We start from the raw sequence: 24,041 nt of genomic DNA on the forward strand, positions 1-24,041 counted from the left end.
TATATTATATGTGCTTTTATTATATTGTATATAATGTTTTTGCCTGGTGCCTAAAGATAAGTAACAAAAACATTCCTCTTCTCCCAGACCCTAATTACAAATCTATGGGGTTATTGTTTTTGTTTGTCACTATGTTACACATTTTTGTGTTTTTATATTGTAAACCACCCTGTGATCCTCAAATAAAGAGAGGTATAGAAATCCAATAATACTAATTATAATTATTATAAAACTTTTTAGGCAAACCAGAGAGGAATTGATGAAAATGAGGCAAGGAAGGAAGGGATTTCCAAATAGGAAGGGAAATCAAGATGGAAATGGAGATGGGATAGGACTCTGGAACATGACGTTTTCTCTCCAGTGAACTCTGGCTGGAAAAAAACCCTTCAATAATACACTTCTAGTTTGGTCCTGAGTGCTTTGGTAACCTTGCCTTCTATTGCTCTTTAATTAGAAATTGTTGCTGCTGTGCATGTCAGGCTCCACCCTGTATTTCTGCACCTTGCTGCCTGCCTGAACAACCTGCCTGTGCCTTTGTCTCTCTATGAAGTCTTAAAACATTAGATTTCAGCACAATGTTCCCACTCTTTTAATTGCTTGATTTTGCTGGTTCTTATAACTAGAAAACACAACAAAGGTTTTCCTATAACTGTGTCATTCAGCCTTGTGTAATTTTGAATAACCAAACAAGCATTTTTTTTAACAAGAGTTTTGTAGCACTACCGAAGGCATCACTATTCAGTAGTAAATTCAATGGAACTTAATCTCATGTAAGTGTGTAAACTTAAAACATTCTTAACAACCTTTACATGAATAATAGCAGAAGCATAGACTCTGTTTTCATTTTCTTATTAGTAGATTGTTAGTAACTGTGTGTTGTTACCTTTCAGTTTTCCCTGAGGAAAAACAGATTTTTAAAGCTCAAGAGCAATTGGGGACAAATTTATAACCTATTTTCAATAAGTAGTTTTCTTCTCTGGTGCAAGATAAGCAAAAATGATGAAAAGGCCAAAAAATGGGGGGTGCACAGGAGCAAACTATGTAGGGTGGAAGATGGTTGACTACAGATGCCTGAACTTATATAGTACATAATATTACAAACAAGACACCAGAAGCAATCACAACCAACTCCTAACACATATATAACATAACTGAAAGTTTTAGTGATCACACACAAACACACACACACAGTAACTATCACTGGACAACACAACCCAATCTATAATTTTAGGACGTTTAGCTCTGCAAAGAAAGGAAGCCTCTTCTGTCTTAGTAAAGCTCCTGACATGATGCCAATAGAAGACTTGAGGTTGCCACACAGAACCCAGTCTTGTTGGTATCATTGCTCCAAGGCAATTCTCTAAGCTGGGCTTTATCTTCTCCACCAATACAGTCATACTTTGGTTTTCGAACAGCTTAGTTCTTGAGCGTTTTGGCTCCCAAACGTGGCAAACCTGGAAGTGACTGTTCTGGTTTGCGAACTATTTTTAGAAGCCAAACGTCCAACGGGGCTTCCAGGACTTCTAATTGGCTGCAGGAGCTTCCTGCAGCCAATCAGAAGCCGTGCTTTGGTTTCCGAAATGGATTCCGTTCGACTTCTAAGGTACGACTGTACATTGTTTGTAATGTAATTGCAAGTAGTTTTGCAATGGTAGCTCTAGTCCACTGGTTGTGATTTGCACCAGAAGCTTTGTCTCTCTTTTTGCAAAACCATGTCCTATAAGACCAAAAGTACTGAGCACAGGTGCCAACTCCCTGGGGCCCTGGGTGCCCAAGCACCCAAAAAAATCCCCATGAAGGGGCCAGGCACCCACAAATTTTTGTGCCAGGGCCATGCACGCTGCATGGCATCCACAGACCCGGGCACCAATGGTCATGGGGCCAAGTTGGCACTCCTGATACTGAATACATGTAAGTGATGGTGAGTATATACCGTTCACAGAATTGCAATGCAGTGTAACTTATGTACACTGCATTGCTACCTTATCAATCTGCAAGTCAGCAAAACCTGCATAGTTGCAACCTGCACTAATCAGCTCCCAAATCTATAGAGAGAAAACTGATGACTGTACTTCCATTTCCAAAATCATAGGATCCAAGTATGAATTACTCTAATCAAACATATCCAAAATGTATCTATATTTCTTCTACAATAGGACATTGCACAAGTAATCCAGTCCCAGGTAGACCAGTGATTTGAGAGAGAAAATGTGATTTACAATCAGTTTTAGTCAAATATATTAAATTAACCTCAACTACAAACCTGTATAAGTGAGGGAGTGGTAAAGTTAAGATCACACATACAAAGAACTGAGAACAAATTATTCAAAATAATTCCAATGTAAGGCAATAAAGCAGCAATCCTGTATGAACTTTCAGGGAAGCCAATCCCCCAGAATTCAATGTGTCTTACTTCTGAGTACATATACTTAAAAACATATCACCTAACTACTTGCATATATTCCTAGTGTGTAGGTATAAGGCTCAGTGAGGTGTGCAGCAAGCTTTAAGATCACAAATGTTTCACCATCAAGCCTAAATGTGTTATAATCTTTGAGCTACATAAAAATCTACATATGTTGCATAAAAATCTACATAATCTGCCCATAGCCATTTTGTAGCACACAGTTGCATGAAGTGGGTCTGCTTATATTACAATTTCAAGCATTTAGCCTTTTAAACTTCAGCTTCTACACATGGTATAAGACAGGAAGAGCCAAAACTTGCTTCTACACATATAAAATCTACATGCAGAGGCAGAGTATGAACCAGATCTCTCTGTTTTTGATGTGAACGTTTATAAAGATCAAGTGGAGTTTTACTTCTCAAGTTCATTGCAAACAATTACGCCTCATGATCCCTTAATATGTCTATTTAAAATGTTTACCACCAGCTACTAAAAAAAGTACAAATTATGAGGAACAGAGCTGATAAACTTCCCTTTGCCATGCATTTTAACACAATAGAATCAGTTTACCAATTGGCAAGTATTGTGGCAATGCAGTTTGACTGGGGGAAGGATAACTTTGATCAGGAATATGGTTGATGCCCCTCAAAATGGAAGTCACCCTGTTCTACAATAATGTCATCTATCCTAAACTGAGGTATGTGTCACAGCCAAGGGTAACAGGAAGCCAAGATGCATCATTCCCACAAATAAATATGGCAAAATTAATTTCAGCTAAGGTCATTTTAGCACCCAAAGCAAAATTCAAAAAGGCCCAAACAAGAGTCTATAGAAATCAAAATAACTTCATCTGATAAGGGGCCTCTTTCTCCTAGCTGATGTGAAAGAGCTGCTTAAAATGCCACTTCATTTCAGGCTTGTGAGGAGGGCAAAGCACGGGATTTGAAACCAAAGTTAAACATTGGTGAGTGCTAGGGTTAGTTTTCTTTCAGTGCATCAGGCTGGAATAGGAAGCCCTTAACTCTACAACTTTGCATAGTGAAGCAGTCGATCTTATGGATCAGATATTATTCAAACAGGAACTATACTTAACAAAATTGTTACAGAAGTAAGGAGATATTCAGCCAAGTATTAGTTACTTTGGAGCACTGTGATGAATGAACACCACCAAATGCCAAGAACACGCAAGAAGCAACTGCATTCACTCTCTTGTTCTTGAGGGGAAGCATCTCAGCAAACAATAGCAGCACAAACTATGTAACTACACCAGCTGCTTAATAAACCTTGACAAATGACAACCTGTAGGCTGAGGGTCCTGTGGGGATCCCTTAGGGGAAGACTGATCAGAGCTGGAGGACTGTTGTGCTGAACCCTCAGCTAGCTCTCGCTGTCTCTGCTGTTCAGCCTTCTTAAGCCTCAGCCGCTGCAGGCCCCTACGGAGTATAGCTAACTCAGGCGCCATTAATTCTGACAGACAGGAAAAAAAGGGTGTAAAAAGAAACAGGCATAGAACATAGGATAAAAAGAACATAAAGACTAAAGAGCGAGGTAATAGATATTGAGTAGAGAAATAAAAGCAGCAAACGTTTTGTTTAAAAGCAAACTACTAATATTCAGAAGGAAAATAAAATGTGTTTTATTGGTTATTTCCTTTCTAAATTATAGGAATTATGAAGCTCATTATTCATGCTTCATTGTCTCCAACTGTTACCCAATTATTTAGCCATTTAAGTAAAGAATAATGTACCAAAAAAGCATGATGATATGAAACACATACATATGGAGCTTTCCTAGAGTATCCTTTGTGCAATAGATGATACTTTCTCTTAAAAGTTTTCTTTTGCATTATCATGGTATTAGGAAGAAGAGAGAACTGAAACATGACTAGCACGGTTCTTAAAAAGTGACTCTTCCCACCAGATTCTGTTTTTAAATCCTAATACAAAATTTTCATAAGTAATGCAGCCACATGTTCCCTATTTATGAGCAATTTTTTTGTAGTAAATAGAGAAGGTATGTGATAAAACACAGTTAAGACTGGGAAGTAACCTTAAGACCAATACAGTACTGAAATAAGAAACTTATCTCATACTTTTTTTTCCCCAATACAGAGAGAGAAGCTTGATGTAGAAAGATTTGTGTATATTGTAATAAGGGAAAGAGTGACATCATTTTTTTCATAATACAGATACTCAGAATGGACAACCTCTGCATAGATCAGCAGTCCAATCTCCCCTTGTGTTATTCTATACGTTACAATACATTTTTAAAAAATACATGAAGACTATCTCAGCATAGGGGGAAAATAATGTATAAAGTGTTTCAAAGGCAGACAAATATTGGAGAAATTATTGGAAAGCACTTCTGCTCACATAAGCTGGGGCACTTGATTCTGGCAGATTCTCCTCCCTTCAACTAACGCATGCCTCTGAGACATACACCATTCTGTTCAGGAGGATCCCTCAGCACTTAGAAGGGTCCTCCTCACCAAGGGAGCAGTCAGCAAAAATCAGTTGCCCTAACTTATGTAAGCAGAAGTGTTTTCCAATAAGGCAAAGGCACTATTTGATGCAGCCCAATGTTTCGAAATGATTCTTTGAGAAGTGAGAAACTTGTGGTTACCAAAGTCTACTAAAAAGAAGCAGCAGCATTTTTGCTGAAAGGGATAACTCTGCTGAAATGGTCAACAGATTAAAAATGGATAAGAACAGGAACTACAAGCACAGGTAGAGAAAAAATAGTGAGTGCCCCTTTAAAATTACTGATTTTAATAATATTTTCATAGGTAGGGAAGATCAGCTGGTATTTGACTTAATGTAGGCATATAGATATCTTTGCATATTTACTATTAATTAGATCAGTCTGTTTCGTAACCAAGCTTACAGAACTCTAATGGTCTCTGAGTAACAGATCATTTTAGCTGTAATGATAGGAAATTAATTTTAAACTGGTTTTAATACTTAACTTGGACTATTTAGCCTAAAGAAAAGTTTGGCTGTAACAGCCACAACACAGTAAAATACAATATTACTATTATTGTGATCTAATTGTTTGGATGATTTGATTTTTCATGAGAGAATAAAGCATCTCAAGAAACATGCATGCTCACACCCATAATGCATAGCATGGGAAAAGGAAAGTCATGAAAGTTCCCCAATGGCAGTAATGCATCTGCAAATGGAATAAGCTAAGTAGAAATTGTATTCTCTCTGTTGAGTTGCATTACCTGGTTCACATAGCAACTCTGCCAGAGACAGCAGCTTAGCTCACAAGCAACAATAAAACGTAGTTCAGCACTACATGAATGAGCCTAAGGAAAACATTTTTGTGCTCCCCTCATACCCCTTCTTGTCTGACAGGAGGACATTGTCAGAGTTTAGTTTTACTTTTAAGGAATCTCTGCTCTGCAATTCATTTGAACCAGAGGTCCTGCTTTAAACCAAACTCTGGTCAGTTTCACAGTGTGGTAACAATTTATTTCTACACCACTTGTTCATTACCCAGGTAAGGGAACAGCTTTTAAACAAAACATGGAACCAAGTAAATTACAGCAAGCTCCAGCAGATCCAGTTAGGGACCTGGACTTTATTAGATACTATTGCAAAAGGACAGAGCTCAACTTAACATGGTTGTTCTAGCCACTTAAGAAGAAGGTCTGCCACAAGGAGAATCGGAACAAGGGTTTTATAGCCACAGCACACAAAGAGTCATGAACATCAAAACATTCCAAAACAACCTTCTACATACAACAAGAAAGGTTACAGGTCATGAGAGGTAAAACACGAATTGGCTCCATACCGTTAACTTTACCCCCACAATTACCTTGGGGTGTCCCTAACTGCTCTGGCCATTTGGGTCTCAAATGTCCTACATTATCACTGTTTCCTTAGCAATCAGGCCTAGACAGGGTTGTCGACATTCCTGTCCCTATCTCTTCCTCAGAACCTTTCAAGGGGTTGCCAGATTTCACCCTGGTGCTAACTCAAAACAAATATAACAAAACATTCTTCGTGATCATTTGTGCCATTTTCAGGGTCAGATAGGAAAGGAATGCAGAGTAGGAGTCATAAAATGGAAGCACACAAAATCAAGCCGAATACATTTTAGCCAAAGGTTCAATAAAATTAATATTGGAACATTTTAAAAATCAAAATCTACACCCTGTAATTCTTACATCAATAGTAAGCCAACTTCAAGATATGGGTTATGAAACTGGCTTACTAAACAAGTGAGGGTTGATGTCTCTGGTTTAAACATAATGCTATGCAGAGATTTCCTAAAACTGAACTCTTGCAATAATTCATTCTTGTCTATGCAGGATGAAGTAAGTGGAGAGTGTTCAATCCTTTGCTCATCCATGCAGCATTATACTATGGTTCAATGTTACATGCAAACACAATGTATAGCACAAAGGTACTAACTCCTCTGGAACACAAAAGTTGTAACCAGATTCACTTAGGTGAATAATAGCTACTTTCTCAACAGACAGTAATTTAACTTTGTAAAAGTCTCAACATTTACAAATCTGATAACTATCTGGAGTAACTCCATATTATAGCTGAACAAGCATTATTTTAAAGTCATAAAGGACTACTATGCATGAGCATGCACAGCAGTTTGAGAGAAAAGTAAAAATAAGAGAAAACAATTCTATAATCCATTTGCTATAGCAATTATTTTTTACATATTTATTTATAAACATTTTTCCTCTGAATGATCCGAAGACCTAGGGTGAGGATTCAAAGAACCACAAAACTAGCATTGTTGTTGTTGTTGTTGTTATGTAATCAAATTTGCATGCTACCCTTCATCTGAAAATCATGGGGCAGTTCATAACATAAAAATATAAAATGAGAACACAAAATACATAATAAAACAAAAACAAACCATTATTTCCCCATATCACAAACACATTTAAAAGGTCATAGAATATTAATCAGCCAAAGATCTGGTTATAGAAAACATTTTCACCTGGTGCCTGAAGATATTAATGAAGGCACCAGGCAAGCCTCCCTGAGAAGAGAATTCCACTAACGGGGAGCAGAAAAGGTCCATTTTTGTGTTGCCACCCTCCAGACCTCTCATGGAGGAGGCACACAGTTGAGCAGCAGCCAGCAATTAGATCGACTTGAAAATGCCAGTGCGACTAAGGATGCAATATATTTGAGGAATGTGGGAACAATGGAGCATGACTCTTAACAGGCCTCCTAATGTTCATTAGCCTTTGCCCACCTTATTAAATGAAAAATTTTACTTGATCTCTCAGTTTCATTCCTGAAAATTACAGGGCTTCAGGCAGTGGAAGGGTTTCAATATATGACTTTTATGGCATCTTCTTACATGACATTTTTTTTTCTGCACAGAAATACCCCATGTACAATAGTTTTCAAACACAATTGTACAGCTTCCCTTATACTGTGCTGCACTGTATATAGGATAGAAAAGCCTACATCATCTTTCTGTCCTGAAAGCGGCTTCCAACAAATTGACACAATTTACAGTTAAACCAATCTAAAACATATAATGAAACAATGGAATGACATTGTAAAACAGAATGTAAAGTGTGAAGCAGCCTAACAAAATAAGCATAATTCCAATACTGTTCCTCTTGGTACGTCCTCCGAAGCAAAACCTGCAGTTCTGAAGTCCATTTCCCTATAGTACTTACTTTAGAAGCCTCATTTCTTTCCCATTCTCTATAACTGTACTTGGTAAAGTTGCAGGTTTTTGTCTGAAAAAAGTGTATTCTGACAACAGCACAGAGAGACTGAGAAAGGAAGCCAAGGCATATGTTGGAAGGAGAAGTTCCCAACAATCCAAATAGAAAAGCTACCAAATTCTGTAATGCCACTCCATTTCCGAAGGGAAATAGGTCTATTGTGAGCTCTTGCTTTTTGATAAATGAGAAACTGTATCTCCTACTGCTAAAGGATATGGCCATCGGAGCACAGATAAGTTGGCACACATCTATAGGTAGAAAAGCCCAATTCAAGTATGTATAAGAGATGCAGGGGGCCTGGACAGTGCTTTCTCTTTATATCACAGCAGCAAATGTATCAAACTGCATGAACACAGATGCAGAAGTGGTACAAAATGAAGTGCTATTATAACCAAAATCACTATGATTACGTGTTGTTTAATTTTTGCCTATGGTGTGTTTACCGCAATTAAAGAGATAACAATTGTTGGAAAGGTTACTTAACATAACTGTGCAAACTGCAGTGATCAAGAACCCAAAGAACAGCACAATTAGCTGCATGTGTCAAAGGAGACTTTATACAGTGGTACCTCCGGTTATGAACTTAATTCATTCCGGAGGTCCATTCTTAACCCGAAACCATTCTTAACATGAGCCGCACTTTTGCTAATGGGCGCCACCGGCGCGCGACTTCTGCTCACATCCCAGGGCAAAGTTCGCTACCAGGAGACCTACTTCCAGGTTAGCGGAGCTCGTTACCTGAAGTGTTCGTAAGGAGGACAGTATGTAACCCGAGGTTCAACTGTACTCATGTTTCTTCAACAGTAAACCCAATGCTACAAAGCAAGCAACTTTTGAAAAAGAGGAATCTTTCAAAAGCAGTTTGTGATATGGCAAATCCAAGCTCTTGAGCACATTTTTGGATCCCACCCAAAGTTTCTAGTCTTGCTAGTTTAAGTTATAAAATGGAGTTACTTCAGCTTTAATACATTACCTGTGAAAAAAAAGTCTTATTTCTAGTCAAAGCAACTATAGTCTGAATAATTTAATAGTTAAGTCCCAGATGGCCGGGGAAACTGTCAACCAAATAGGATGCAATTCAGGAAAGGTTCCTGTAATATTCAAAAATGTTAAAATGCTGGGGGAGAGCCCTGATGATAGATGACAGAGAACTAGGTATTTTGTTTCATGCCATTTGGGAGGCAGATCACAACAGATAACTGACTGTGTTGTAGCAAGTTACAGCCAAACTCCAACATCACAGAGCTTTGAGTGAAGGGCTATTTAAAATAATAGTAGTCTTTATACACTAAATGATTAGTCAATCCACCTGAGTGTCTTCTTTCTGGAAGCACATATTCCTTGACTACCACATACACAACTTAGTTGATTATTGGTATAATAAATCCACATTCCATAATTCCACACATTCAACAAACCTATATAGATGAGATACTTAAAGTGCCCAAAGATGGAAACTTTAATTCCAACATACCAGACTGATGGAGTGTAGGAGGTGCAGGGTTCTCCAAAGATGGCCTTTGTTCGTTATCAGGAGAGGATAGCAAGGAAGTAGATGGGGGGCTTTCAGTTGAGGAAGATGTTGAGGGAGCTTGAGCTGACACTGTAGATGATGATGATTGCAGCTGTTCAGGACCATCTACTTCCATTGTGGCCTCTGTTTCAGCACTTGCTAAGACACTGCCAGCAGCAGAGACATCTGATCTACTGCTGCCACCTTTAAAGAAAAACAGCAACTTTATTTTTCAAAAGAGGACTCTCATACCATGTCACATTTGAAACAAAGAATATCTTCAGCACAGTACACTTTCAACTCTACATTAAACCAACTGGAAACACTGAGCATACTGCTATTGAACTTACATATATGTAAATGGACAATTGCCAAGAAAATCCAACACAAACCACATGACTTCAAAAGAGGAAACTTCCCAAAAATTAGGAGATTGGTAAAAAATAAAGTTGAAAGGGAACATCAGGAGGGTCAAATCACTCAAAGCAGAGAGCAGGAATAATAGGATAGTCTCCCAAAGGATGATGTAGAAAGTAGAGTCCTCCCACTTCAGACCTGCACCTTTTAACTTATTTATAAATTACTTCGAATAAGGGGTGAGCAGTGAGATAACAAAGTTTGCTGATGGTACCCAATACTTCAGTGTTTAAAACCAAAAATATTATGATAAACTCCAAAGGATCTCTTCAAATTAAGTGAATGGGCAGTAAAATGGCAAATGGAATTCAATATAAACAAGTGTAAAGTGATACACACTGCATCAAAAAATAAATCTTAATTTCATATACACTCATGGAGTCTGAGTTGGAGTGACTGACCACAAACAAGACCTTGGGGTTGTAGTGGATAGCTTAATTATGATGCTGACCCAGTGTGAAGCTGCTGCTGTAAAAGACAAATTCCATGCTAGGGATCATTAGGAAAGGAACTGAAAATAAAACTGCTAATATCAGAATACCATTATACTAATATATGGTATAGGGTTGCCCACCCGCCCGCTCCTATACAACGGGCACCAAGCACACCAGCAGGGCCCGGATGCGCATCAAAAAAATAAGATTGCAGACGGTGGATGCTATTGAATTGTGCGTGCCATGGAGGATGAAATATATACATACATACAGTATGTATGACACATGCACGCATACATGCATTATATAAGACTGTCTACTCTGAACAAGAGCAGTCAATTTGTAGTAAAAAAAACAACCCAGACATTTTGCCAAATTTCAAAAATCTTCCCTGACATTTTAAACCTGAAAAAGAGGACATGTTTGGGAAAATCCAGATTACAACCCTACATATGACTGTGCTTAGAATATTGTGCTCACTTCTTGTCACTTCATTTCATGAAGAATGTTGTACAGCTGGAAAAAAATATCAAGGGGGTGGAGCAAGTCTCCTGTGAAGAAGGTTGAAATATTTGGAGGTTTTTGGTTTAGAGAAAAGTTTTTCCCCCTCCGTCATAGCCCTAGAATTTATATCTGATGAAGCTGGAAGACTGAGGAGAAAGGAAATCCAAAGACAATAAGGCCATCAATGGCTACTAGGCTAGGCTTCAATAGCTAGATTCTACCTCCAAAGTTAGAGGCAGTGTGTCTGAATACCAGTTGCTGGGAATCACAAGTTGTGAGAGTGCTGCTTTTGGTCTTTTCATAAGCATCTAGTTGGCTACCTTGAGAACAGGATACTGGACTAAATGGGCCATTGGCCTGATTCAGATGGCTTTTCTCATGTTCCTATGCCAAGTGTGCCATTTTTAAAAATGTTGATTACTATCTTTTATTTCAAAAATCCCCTTGTCATTTCATGCTGAAGGCAGTTAAGAACATTCACCTCTAGACCGAGATCGTCCTCTTCCTCTGTTGCTCTGTGCAACTTCACTTGCTTCTTCAAACCATCTTGACAACATGTCAGACATTCTTTGCATTAATGAAACATTAGGGCTCTGTTCACCTATATATAAAGAGAGGTGTCAATCCTTTTACTGTGAAGTAGCACAGTACATTTTTCCTTCTGCTACTTGAAATTTTGCATATTTACATCTCTGAAAGGTGAAAATATTTCTCAATGTTTTTTCAACATATTGGTTTTCTCATTCTTCATTGTTCAGAAACTGTTAGACTTTGTAAACAAAATTTTAAAAATGCTTTTAGTGCTTTTTAAAGACACCCAGTCTGTGTGGCTTTGCTGGTTTCATTTTTTCAGCCGTTTGATCATACCTAATTACTACACTATTACAAAGAAAAAAAGGGGTGAGAAAAAAACCCTTCTCTGCTATAATTGCTTCAGCCAAGAGTTGTAGTGTTTGACTCACTGTCTGCAGGGAAAAGTGATCCCAGCTGAGTAATTTAATGACCTGTACACAAACTTTTAACTGGCAATTCCTCTGTCCTCCTGTTGGTGGCAAGAGAATACCAAATTCATTTCAGTAGCAAGGAACTAGGACAGGGAAAATCCTACATGTTAAGATCTGGCAGCTTGAGATTTCAATCCATCTACAATTTCCCTCTCCAGATTCAACCAAGCATGAGTAGTCTGTTTGATAAGAGCTGCTATATTCATGTTGTACATGTTATTAAGGGCCAGTGACCTTGCTGACTTGAACTAAGGCTGATAAAAGCAGTAAGAAAAGGCTCGGTTACTGGAAAAACCAGAAAGTTGGAATTTGCTTCAAGTAAAACAAGGTGCCACTATCTGACTAACCAGCTAGGAATACCATTTTTAAAACATAAACCCCAGAAATGAATAACAGAACAATCTGCTATTCACTGATTCAGATTTTGAACTGAAATCAAGCTACAAAAGACAAGATTTTACCATCTCTTTCTCTCTCACTTTCAGGCCTTGCTCTTGGTCCAGTATCTGACCAGTCTCCTCTTAGTCGGAGTCGTTTGACAGGAGGCTGCCGTAACTAGAGAAATAATGACAAGAGGGGCATTTAAAATGTAAACATTTTATTTCTGTAATAAGCTGAAAAGGTAAAAATATTAAACCAAAGCTGAAATTCTCGTTTTTTGTGCACGCATGGGTTGCAATTTAGCGCTTCTGCGCATGCGCGACCGCTGAAACCCGGAAGTAACCCATTCCAGTACTTCCATGTTTCAGCTGTCCGCAACCCAAAAAGACACATCCTGAAGTGGCTGTAACCCGAGGTATGACTGTAAGTCTCTTTAGGTACAGATGATAATCAAAAGAAGATGACTAAGGTAGTATGGCAACAGTGAACACATATTTTAATGTTCCAAAATATTCAGATATTTTTAATACAATTGTATATATCTGGGGAAGCTATAAAACTATAGAAGTTTGGAACTATGTCCTGAACATGCAAATCTTATGCTCAAGGTACATATCACATTATAGCATATTTTGCATCTTTCCTTATCCTCAGAGGTAGAGCAGAAGTTTGAACATGAAACACATGTGTACCAGATCTCAATAATAAATCAAAAGCAGCAGAAGGACCAACATAATTTAGTTCTTTCCTTTTTTAAGGGCTGGGAGACAAAAACAATATTTGCCTGGCACCAAAAGAAGACCGCAACCAATGATGCCCATGTCACAGCTGACAGCCAGGGACTCTAGCAGCAGGGACACTCAGAGGAGAGCATCAGAAGTGACTGCAGCACATGAGCAGACCAGACATTTTAGACACCTGGATAGAACCCACTGGGTCCTAGTCTAAATTTAAATAGTAGTTGAATCAAGAGATCAGTTAACATAGCTTTCAGCAGCTACACCTGCAACACTGCTGGAATTTTCAGTCCAGATTCAGCCAGGTGGAACATTTGGATATTCAGGTGATCAGGTAAGCATATGATAGTTACACTGAAGCGGAGCTAAGAAATGGGTGGTTTTTACTTGGTCATACATAATAAAGATATTGGCAGTGTTCATGTATCATGCTAACAACCAACATGGTGCCCTCCTGATATTGCTAGCTACCATCATCCTTGACCACTAGCTGTGCTGGCTGAGACTGATGGGAGTTGAAGAGCACATTGGATACCCATCTGTTAAGTCACAGTTTAGCATGATGTGAATGAGCTGCAGTGAGCCTCTAGCTCCCTTCCTCCCCATTCCTCTGGTATTGCTGTGAGGGGTTCAGAAGCTTTTGCTCCTGTTCTTCCTTAACCACCACCTGACATGTCACTGGAACTTGAAATCATTGGTTAAAAGTTGGCTTGTTTCAAAGAAACAGTAACCATATTTCAGAAGTTCAGTCCACATGACAAGCTGTAGCGAAGCAAAAATGGAAGTGAAAGCTTCCAAACTCCTCCTCAGAGCTACACCACAGTAAGCGGGGAAAGGGGGCACACTCAAGCTCAAGGCTCACTAAGTCACATTCTTGTCATGCTACGTGTGCAGAGGGCAACCAAGATGATCAAGGGTCTGGAAGCCAAGCCTTATGAGGAATGGTTGAGGGAGATGGGTATGCTTAGCCTGGAATAAAGAAGACTGAGACGATATATGATAGCCATCTTCAAATATCTAAATGGCTGTAGCATGGAAGATGGAGCTAAGCTTGTTTTCTCCTGCTCTGAAGGCTAGGACCTGAACTAATGGCTTCAAGGTACAAGAAAGCAGATTCCGACTAAACATCAGAAAAACTTTCTGACAGTAGGAGCTGTTCGACAGTGGAATGATCTCCCTCCTGAGGTTGTGGGCTCTCCTTCCTTGGAGGTTTTTAAGCAAAGCTTGAATGGCCATCTGTTGTGGATGCTTTAGTTGAGATTCCTGCATTGTATGCAGGAGCTTGGACTAAATGATCCTCAGGATCCCACTTCTCTTACTTTCAAAAGTAAGTATTGGTATTTGGATGTGGTGTGGCAATTTTGGAATAAATGTAAGCCCTAGGGCATGTGAAACTAGTGTGGTTCTTTTGAATTCTAGCCATCACATTTTGTAGAATTTATTGAAATGACTGAATCAATATTATTGGCGGTGGGGAGGAGACATTTAGTAAACTATTTTTATATATATCAACATTTCTATATATAAAAAAACTTCAGAGTTTACATATAGCTTGCTAACAACACAGACTTCCTTTTTTCATATGTGGGACAGGACAGTTTTGGGGGCAGGGGTAATATTATTGATGGATTCTCACATATAGTGCCAGATGAACTCTTCATGTTGCTATTTTTGTCTTCAAAGAAACATTCTGTTATCAACACATGGCTGCTTCTATATCTAGAGTAGAATTACATATTGGTAAACTGGTCCAGAAAGTTTTTGCAGTCATAGCTTGGAACAGACTGGCAGGTTTACATCTGAAGATATTCAGAATACCAAAACACCATGGCAAATGAGAAACCTCCCACGTTTATTTGTAATTTGTTCATGATTTAACACTATACAATTGAAAGATTTTCTTTGTCCAATATAAGCAGTCATCTAAAATTAGTGAATTTTATGGTGTTTTAATGGAAGGAAGGTCAGTCATATTACAGGTTGACAGGGGCCAAATTTGTGCACAGCAAGCAACGTGTGCACAAGCAACTACTGTCATTTACATGAAAACCTATCCACTCTAACTAAAATGTGTATTTTCAATGTAACTACAGTATAAGTAACTAACGGTGTATTTAATACAGTTATTTAAATATTTTTCCAGTCAGGATAATTGTATAGGCTCTCACTAAATCAATCTTATAGAAGATATTTCTAATTATTTGCTCAGCTTAGTAGGATCTGAATTTGAATCTACAAGCGAAATCTCTATCTAATAACCTAACATTAAAATTATACTGATGTCTTGTTTCAAAATGGCACTAAGACACAGCACCTTTTAAAATAATAAACATTTTCCAGTACAGCTAATAAAATGATTTGCACATAATTCTAAGCCAAATCATGGCTTAGTGGGAGTTTTGCTCCTCCAGTCCTGCTGCTGCAGTGCTGTGAGCTAAGCCATAGTTTGGCTTAGCATGTTGTTCAAACTGGTTGGTGGTTTATCTGGAGTGAGACAAACCACAAGCCCAAGTTTGGACAACATAGTAATCCAAACCACAGATTAGCTCAAAACATTGCAAAAGCTGGGAAACTGCTATTTTTTGTTCTGTGAACCACCCTGAGTCCTCTGGGTATAGGGCGGTATATAAACTCAATAAACAATAATAAACTGGAGAAGCAAAATGGCAACGATCTCCTTTCCTGGGGTCTGTCTTTATGCTAAACTATGGCTTGACTTATCATTACATATTAACTCTCTTTTGTCTTCAAAATCATTTTAACACCAGTAACTGTGGAACACTTACTTCTTCTCTTCTTTCATCTGAAGACGGAACTTTAAGTTCTCTAGCTGTGTCATCCTTGGGATCAAACAAGTATATATAATCTGAAGAATAGCTCACAAGAATTTCTTGGCCATCTTCACTGTAGCATAGAGATGTTACCCTACAGGATTTGTTGTTCAGATGGGGAGGAACAAAACGCGCCACTAATCCTGTGGTACCCCGGCCTGCATAATTACCTACATTAAAAAATAATTGAATTAATTTTCCATTGCACATGAGCCTTCATTTACAAATGAGCCTTCTACTACATGATCTTTCCTTCCTAAAAAAAGCTCAACTTTGACCTGAACCCCCCAAAAGGGGGTAGATTACTGCCAGTTTGTAACTGTGAGTAGATCACAGTCTCTTGGAAGTTGGCCACCCCGGTCTAATCCATCACATTTTGTGGTAGTGAAAGCTAACTATGAATTGTCTAAAGAAGTACAGGCATCAGCCAACTTACATGGGGAGTTACCATCCAAGACCCCGTGTGCATAACTGAAATTGCATAGAGACGACAAGAGCACCCTCTAAACACCCTCTCTACCACTCTCTCTTCGATCCATACTAAATATATCATATCCAAAAACATCCACAACTACAACTGAAGCTCTGGGGCCAGCAGGAAGCTGGAGGATGCATGGGAAAGCAGCTACTGCTGCTGCACTACCCCCATCAGTTGTTAGGCGGGGAGGATGAGCAGTGTAAACAAAGCTCTGCTGCACCTCAGGTCTCTTCGGGGCTTCCGTCCTCATTGATATCCTCTTCAGGCTCTGGGGAGGATCTCTTTGCAAGGACTGTTCAACTTTCTCCAGCCACTTCCAGGTTTGAATTGAATTTTTTATTTCCTAGCACCACTCATATACATGGTGGTGCGCAAGTAAATTACACGCAACGGATGCCCGTACTGTGTATATTAGTCCGAAAATGTGTCTATTTTTTTACACACTGCATTCTTTTATAAACCTCAGTTATGCCCCAGTTACTTGCCATTTTGCTACAATTTAAAGCCACATACACAGTACCTCCTCTTTGCCGATTTTTGGAGGGCACAATGAAATGAAAGCATTCACCAATTCAGAGTAAAAGCTGTCTACTGTCATTCCAAACTGGCCACGTATCCAATGTGACTGGTTACACAATATTGTTGTACATTACCAAGTTGGCTACATAATTTCCAACTGGGATGACGTACAGTATTTGGAAACAGAAACTGTACTAATATTAGTTAGAATATTTTATCTAAACAGAAATTTAGATTCAAAGTATTAATATCACAATGAGACTATAAAATAATTCCACAGTACTTACATTAACCTCACTCTCCCTATGGAAACTTTCTATCCTATCCATCTATCCATCTGCTTTTTCCTCACCTCACAATTTCTAACAAAGAGTAGAGCAATAATAAATCACATTCTGCAGCCTTTTCTAGGCATTTTTAGCTACATTAAGTGCACAACTCAAGTTCTTATCCTTTACTGAAATCAAGCCTATGTTTTCATATTCTCCCATTTATCCTTGCCTCAATATTCCTCCCTAGTCAAATTTTAGATTGTCAGTTCTTTGAAGGGCCAGGGCTTGCCCTTTTGTTGATATTCTCTGAAAAGCACCACGAACACTGAGACCACCATCATTTCTTAATACTCAAAACCACTAAATGGAAAGAACAGCAGAATTTCTTCATTTATTTACCATGGCTGCAAATCAAAGGAGTTCACTCAAATTTATTCAATGAGAGAATCCATTTCCCCCCCTTAAGTTGGAATTTCCAGCAGCTCTTATAGCAAACCTGAAAACTGTTCTTAGAAGGTCAATTTTAAAGAGCAGGTCAGAGAGAAGAATTGCTCTATGGGACATAAAATAATGCCAGTGTGCATACATGCCTCTGAATCATAGTCAAAATTTCACTTTAGGACATCAATACTTTTCAGTCCACATTACAGAAGACCTTCTAAAGTGTGATACAAGTTTTCATGAGTATAAATTTAAAAATTATGAGAAGTTCTGCGTTTATGCAGAAAATATATTTTTCATTAAATCATCTCATTAAGAGGTTCACATCCTATAATCTTCAACTATGGTACTCAAAAGTCAGCTGTTTTACAGTATCATGCAAGTATTGTCCTACCTGTTGCTCTTGTGCCAAGCATTCGTCGATCGTAAATTCTTACTGAACTATCGGAGCAACCAACTGCAAGATAATATGGTATTGGAGGGCAAATAGCTACAGAGGTGGCTGCCCTCCTACAGTTTATTAAAATATCCTAGAACAAAAGGAAAATATTGCACTTGTTTAAAATGTACAAGAACTAGTGGCATTAAATCACACCAACTAATATAATCCTAGAAAAAAATCAATATGGTTGTGTTTTAGAAAAAGCCAACTCTGGCCCTTGTTAATATATATTTTAAGCATGTTATTGGACAACAGACGGGTATGGCAACAACAAAAAGACTAAGCAAACAAAAGCATTGTTTAGTAACATCAACGTGCAGCTGTAAACACAAAGCTTTCATCTGTCTAAGATTTTCTCATAAAAAGATGCCAGAAAGTGAATCACAAGGGGCAGGGATTGCCTAAGCTACTTTAAAAGGATTGGGCTAGAATAGATTTATGTACAGATAATTGGATGTAAAGAGCAACGCAATGAGATTAAGTACTGCAAATAGTTTCAACATAAAAAGGAACAATACTGAGTATAGCCTATAAAAATGAGGTAAAATAGTTAAGTAAAATGCATACTTGGAAGCAACTCTGTATAAATTAGAAAAATAAATCCTATTACTATTGCAGTCATAAAGAATTTGGTAAATTATTTTCACAGCTGGATTGATTCTTATGTTATCTAATTATCAGTGACTTTAAGGATGCTCCATAACAAAGTGCTGTAACATCAAATAGTTCATAAAAAGCCTGAATTCAAACCAAATCAAGTTTTTCATATCTGTTCAATATTATAGTATTATGATATGACAGATAAGTAATACATATTTCAAAAATAACAAATTATATTTTCCTTCATATAGTTCATGGTCACCTCACTAGATTTCACAGCATCAGGACCAAAACAGGCCAGGATCATGAGATCTCAGGTTCTGAAAACAATATAGCTCTTTATTCACACCCTCTTATAAAAGTGTCTCTTACATCTTTACAATCTTCTTTTGTGCAACTTGTCTTGATTCTAGTATCAAACCATCTCACAGTGCCATCTTCTCCACAAGATAGAAAAGTATAGGGATCATTGGGGACTGTCATGATCTGAAATGTAAGCAAATTGTATACTTTAAAATGGCAACAGCCTTAAACAATTGAAAATAAAAGCCAGGATCCAAAGTACCATAGAACAAGTTGTGTATGCAAGGCTTGAGATTATTTCCTTGAAAAATATCCTCCCACCTGCACACCTCATGGAAAGCTGATTTTGAAATAGAGAGGTGTTTCAAATCAGTTGTAACAAAAGCAATGTGATAATGTAAGACTGCCTTATAGTATACAAATAGTTTTTTGGAGGTGGGAGGGTGTTCTTTAGAAGACTGAAAGGCAAGGTACAAAAAAATCATGCCCAGGCAATCTTCTTAAATAATGGGAGGTGAATGTAAACAAGAAAATTTGGACCATATTATCTAATTGGGCCAAACTTTAGGTTATTAAACTGCAGTGTGAAAAAGAATAGATAAGCAATAGTCAGCACTCATGACTTTATAGTTATAAGATACAACAGAAATATTAATTTTCAGCACCTCATAAGTAGTTCCATAATGGCATGTGAATTGGCACTGTCTGTTGGTTTCAGCATCTTGCTCAACATTGGTAAAAAAAATGACTCCATCTCCTGAACAGGACACGATCTGTTTATCACTGGTGCATGGCAAAAATTTTGCACTAAAAATATTTGCCCTGTGTCCTGAGCGAATGGTTGTTAAAACCTAGAAAACAAGGATTACTGTATTAGCTTAACATTTTAATTACGGTAATATTGATCACATCTATCTTTCTCACCTTATTCCAAAAAGCAGGCTACCATACTATTTTATCTTCATAATCCACTCTCTTGTTCTACACCAGGGATAAGTAATCTCTGGCCTGAAAGTGTTTTCCCCAAATAATACTCATCTGCCCCACACCTGTCACCAGATGTGGGGCAGGTATAGAGGCACAGCTATGCAACTGAGTTCCCCATATGAAACTTGATTGTGCGGTCAATCCTTGCAGAAAGTAACTTTGCCAGCCCTATTGCTTGGCACGTGGGAAGAAGTGAGCACAGAGCCCCTTGCACTGTGGTTCCCAAGCCCAGACAGCCCACTGGCTGTAAGATGCTCAGAAAGTGCTGCACAAAGGATTTGGACATGTGGGTCATCCTGGCCATCTGTCAAAGCTGGCCTGCAGGGATGGAGACAGATGAGGATCTGGCCCTTTGGACCAAAAAGGTACACCACACTCTGGATGGTTCTACACCACCCAGGTAATTTCATAACTGAAGGCTTTGACCAATGCACAGCTCTAGCAACTGCACTACAACACAATAGTACAGTGCAAGGTGGTGAGGGGTGGTGAGACAATATAAAGAGTAATAAGGCAGAAATCATGGTAACAAGATAATACTGAAAACTTTTTGAGCAGAACTGGTGGACTTAATATGTTTTGTGGCAACTCTCTTACACAGGACAGATGTACTGTTTTGAAAGAATAACCAAGCAATCCATGATATATGCAATGTCACAAAAAACAGAGCTTTCAATTACAAAAAAAGGTTAATAACATTTTGACTATTCAGAAAAATGGATAAAGGGACAGCAGATCATCTTACCTTTCTACTATATGGATTAGTAATTACAAGATTAGTATCATCAGATCCAGATAAAATATATTCTCCTGTATCATTCCAGCATATTGTATTCACCTGTAAGCAAGTATTTAACACAATAATTAATATCTAAAGAAGGGGCGAACAATGTTAAGATGCAAACTATCTAACTTTACCAGAAAACAACACAACTCAGCTAATTATGCATATACTTTGTATAAGGACTTGCACACCTGTATATTCAGTGGCATGAGCAGTACTTCTCTCACACTTGCAGTCTCTTTGGTTCATACCACCGCAGAACATCACATATGACAGAGGTGGGGAAACCTTTTCAACCCAAGAGCCACATTCCCTTCTGGGCAACCTTTCAGGGGCCACATAAAAGCGGCAGGCAAGGCCAGGGACAAAAATGGGGCAAGAATTGTATCCAATTCTTCCATGGAACAGACTTCCACTCAAATAATGTTGGAATCCACCCTGTGTGCATAGGGTTGCAGCCTAAATTAGCTCATTTTCACTGGGCCATTTATCAATTATCCCCGGAATAAAAAACTGAGTATCTAAACTCTCCTATAATGAAGTCTATGGAGAAAGACCATACGGGAGAATTTAATTTTAGAGATAAAAGAAAATATCAAAATTATTTTTTTATATTTTGATTACTCTTTAAAACATATGTATGAAAATTAAAATAATTATCATGTTCCCAACAAACCTTTATTCCACAAAATCAAATTCCTTGTGATATAAGATTTAGAGACCCAGGATGTAGATTTTTTTTTAATTTTAAAAATGTTCCAATATTAATTGTTTTGAACCTTTGGCTAGAATGTATTATGCTTTATTTTGTGTGCCTGTATTTTATTACTACTATGCTGCATTCCTTTCCTATCTGACCCTGAAAGTGGCACAAATAGCCCTCCAGGATGTTATTCTATCTTAAGTTTGCTGTAGAGTGTAAAATCAGCTATCCTTGAAACTTCCTGGGAGATAAGAGAACACAGCCAAAGGTCTGGTTGCCAGGGGAACAGTGACATAAATGCAACATTTGAGGTCAAAATGACCTGGGCACTTGGGATACCCCAAGGTAACTGCAGAGGATCCTTACATTTTAAACATCCTATTACCTGTAACCTTTCATGATGTATGTAGAAGGATGCTTAAGAATGTTATGTTTTGATGTTTATAACTCTTTGTGTGCTGTGCCTATAAATCCCTTGTTCTGATGCTCCTCGTGTCAGACCTTCTTCTTAAGTGGCTAGAACAATCACATTAAGTTGAGCTCTGCCCTATTGCAATAGCTATAATAAATAATTCCCTTAGTTCCTTTACTTATTTAAAGATGGTCCCTCACCTGAGTAAAAATAAGGCGGTGTAGAAGTAAATTCTTACCACACTTACAAGAACAATCTTGTACGTCCTAACATGTTTTTAAAAATGTGTTATAACAACAAATTTTCAGTAGGGAAAAAAAATAAAATAAAATAAAGTAGATATATTTGGAAGAATACTAAAAGCTCATGTTCATCTTGTCATGGAAATGCCAGTTACCATTACTGAACTTCTTGTTCAAGCATGCATTCTTTTTAAACAACAACAAAAAAAATCACTTACACAGCCATCATGCACATTCAGCGTTGCTTCAAGTTTTAATCTTTGGATAAATTCTCTCCTTCCTGGAGGGGAAAATGCAAAATTAGCAAAAAGGTTTAGATACTTACAAAAGTATTTTTTTATATTTTTATAAAATATGCTTTATAAATATATGTGTGTTTTATAAATATATGTGTATTGGTGCCTTCTTTCTTTCTATGGAAGGTATTGCATTGCCTCTACAGCTAAGATTCTTAAAGCACAATGTGAACCTTCCTAAAGGTAATGGGATTTTCTGGGTGATGGGTGAGCTCCTTCTCAGTTCCATCCAGCCATGCGTGCATTGACCCATCCTAAAATGGGTCCAGGTGGAAGAACCATAATGCATCATCACCCAATCAGTACAATGTCAGAGGCAATACGTACCCGCCCCCAAACTTGAGCAGATTTCCCCACAGGCCTCAGCACTTAAAATGTCCTGGTTTTCCCTGGTGTCCCTTCCTTGAGGAATAGCACATCCCACATGCCCCTGATCCCTCCTGTTGTTTCATCTGCAAGGACAAGAGTGAACACTGCCAAATGAGTAAGTTGTCTTTGCTTTAACAAAAACATTGTGTGACCGAGATTCAGTATGATATGGCAAGACACTCGTCCTATACTTTAAGGTAAAATATTAGCTACTTTGTATCCACCTGTTGGCAAATAAGGGTTCTAGATAGTTATTTTCCTTTCACAGATCAGTTCCTTCATATGCCTGCTCAGCTGTTCTGTGATTTTTTGGGAGAAAACAATCATATGCCCTAATCTAGAATCAAGAGCACTTAAATATATGAATTGTCACTGGTACATTTTGCAAAGAAAACCATGAGGAAAAGAAGCATGCACAATCATGTAAATGAATACACTGGAATTAAAAGGTTTAATATGTCTTTCCACTCATACAAATTAGTATGAGTTTCAATCATATAAAAGCAAACTAGTACTGCTTGGACAAGCTTTCTCTACAAATAGACCCATGTAAACATAAATCAAGTCTACCAGTCTTAGAAGCATTACAGGTTGCACTTAAGGTTGTAGCCAACATGAAGAACAGATTCCACAGAATCATAACATTGTAGAGCTGGAAGGGCCCGAGTCCATTCCATTTATACAGTAAGACTTTGCATTCCACTCCTCTCCCTTATAACCCCCACATCCTCAAAGTCTGCTTTGGAAGTTGCGGGACACTATGGAACAGATTTTGGGGCACATAGAGGCTGCAGAATGAAATAGTGAAAGGTGGAGACTTGTGTGAATAAAAGCGTCAAATTCCACTCTAAAGATTTTCTTGTGAGACTGTAATAAAACCTTCATTTTATGAAATTAATACTTAACATCAGATGAGCAGTGTAAGCAGAGGAATTGCCCATATCCAACTCATCCTCACCTGTTTTTCCCTTAATGCAATCAATGTTATATTCTATTTGCCACTGGATTGGCCCAAAGCATTTTAGGTTTGCGAAGCAGAAGCTTTTGATCTCTCAAAATCAAATATATTAAGGCAAGGAAATCTACTTGCTCTTTTGAAAATAAGTCATATGACTGACCCATATATGCTTGTACAGGTACTATAGGATAGATAACCTATACAACATCTATTCCAGAAAATTAACACACTAGGCATGATAGTTGTGTTGTAAAATTATGTTTATAAGTCTTCACTGGAAACTCATGA

The 24,041-nt window shown here is 38.0% G+C and overlaps 1 protein-coding gene across 4 annotated transcripts in view; it reads right to left on the reverse strand.

The window, feature by feature from the left end:
• Positions 1 to 24,041, reverse strand: part of DCAF6 (DDB1 and CUL4 associated factor 6) — a 47,919-nt gene that overhangs the window by 16,955 nt on the left and 6,923 nt on the right. The window contains exons 1-11 of one of the 4 annotated variants that reach the window (XM_082221252.1): positions 22,754 to 22,860; positions 22,349 to 22,410; positions 20,735 to 20,827; positions 19,668 to 19,853; positions 19,072 to 19,185; positions 18,052 to 18,187; positions 15,903 to 16,117; positions 12,460 to 12,553; positions 11,476 to 11,595; positions 9,601 to 9,843; positions 3,707 to 3,874 (exon numbers count right to left, since the gene is read on the reverse strand). In XM_082221252.1, coding sequence (XP_082077378.1) covers positions 3,707 to 3,874; positions 9,601 to 9,843; positions 11,476 to 11,595; positions 12,460 to 12,553; positions 15,903 to 16,117; positions 18,052 to 18,187; positions 19,072 to 19,182 — 1,087 coding nt within the window. In that variant the 5' untranslated portion in view covers positions 19,183 to 19,185; positions 19,668 to 19,853; positions 20,735 to 20,827; positions 22,349 to 22,410; positions 22,754 to 22,860. Of the gene's footprint in view, positions 1 to 3,706; positions 3,875 to 9,600; positions 9,844 to 11,475; positions 11,596 to 12,459; positions 12,554 to 15,902; positions 16,118 to 18,051; positions 18,188 to 19,071; positions 19,186 to 19,667; positions 19,854 to 20,734; positions 20,828 to 22,348; positions 22,411 to 22,753; positions 22,861 to 24,041 lie in introns of those variants that run through there. The other 3 variants (XM_082221250.1, XM_082221249.1, XM_082221251.1) reach the window with 3 other exon arrangements.

This window comes from Podarcis vaucheri, assembly GCF_965113315.1.
Source record: "Podarcis vaucheri genome assembly, chromosome: 4".
In the NCBI taxonomy this organism is placed as follows: Eukaryota; Metazoa; Chordata; class Lepidosauria; order Squamata; family Lacertidae; genus Podarcis; species Podarcis vaucheri.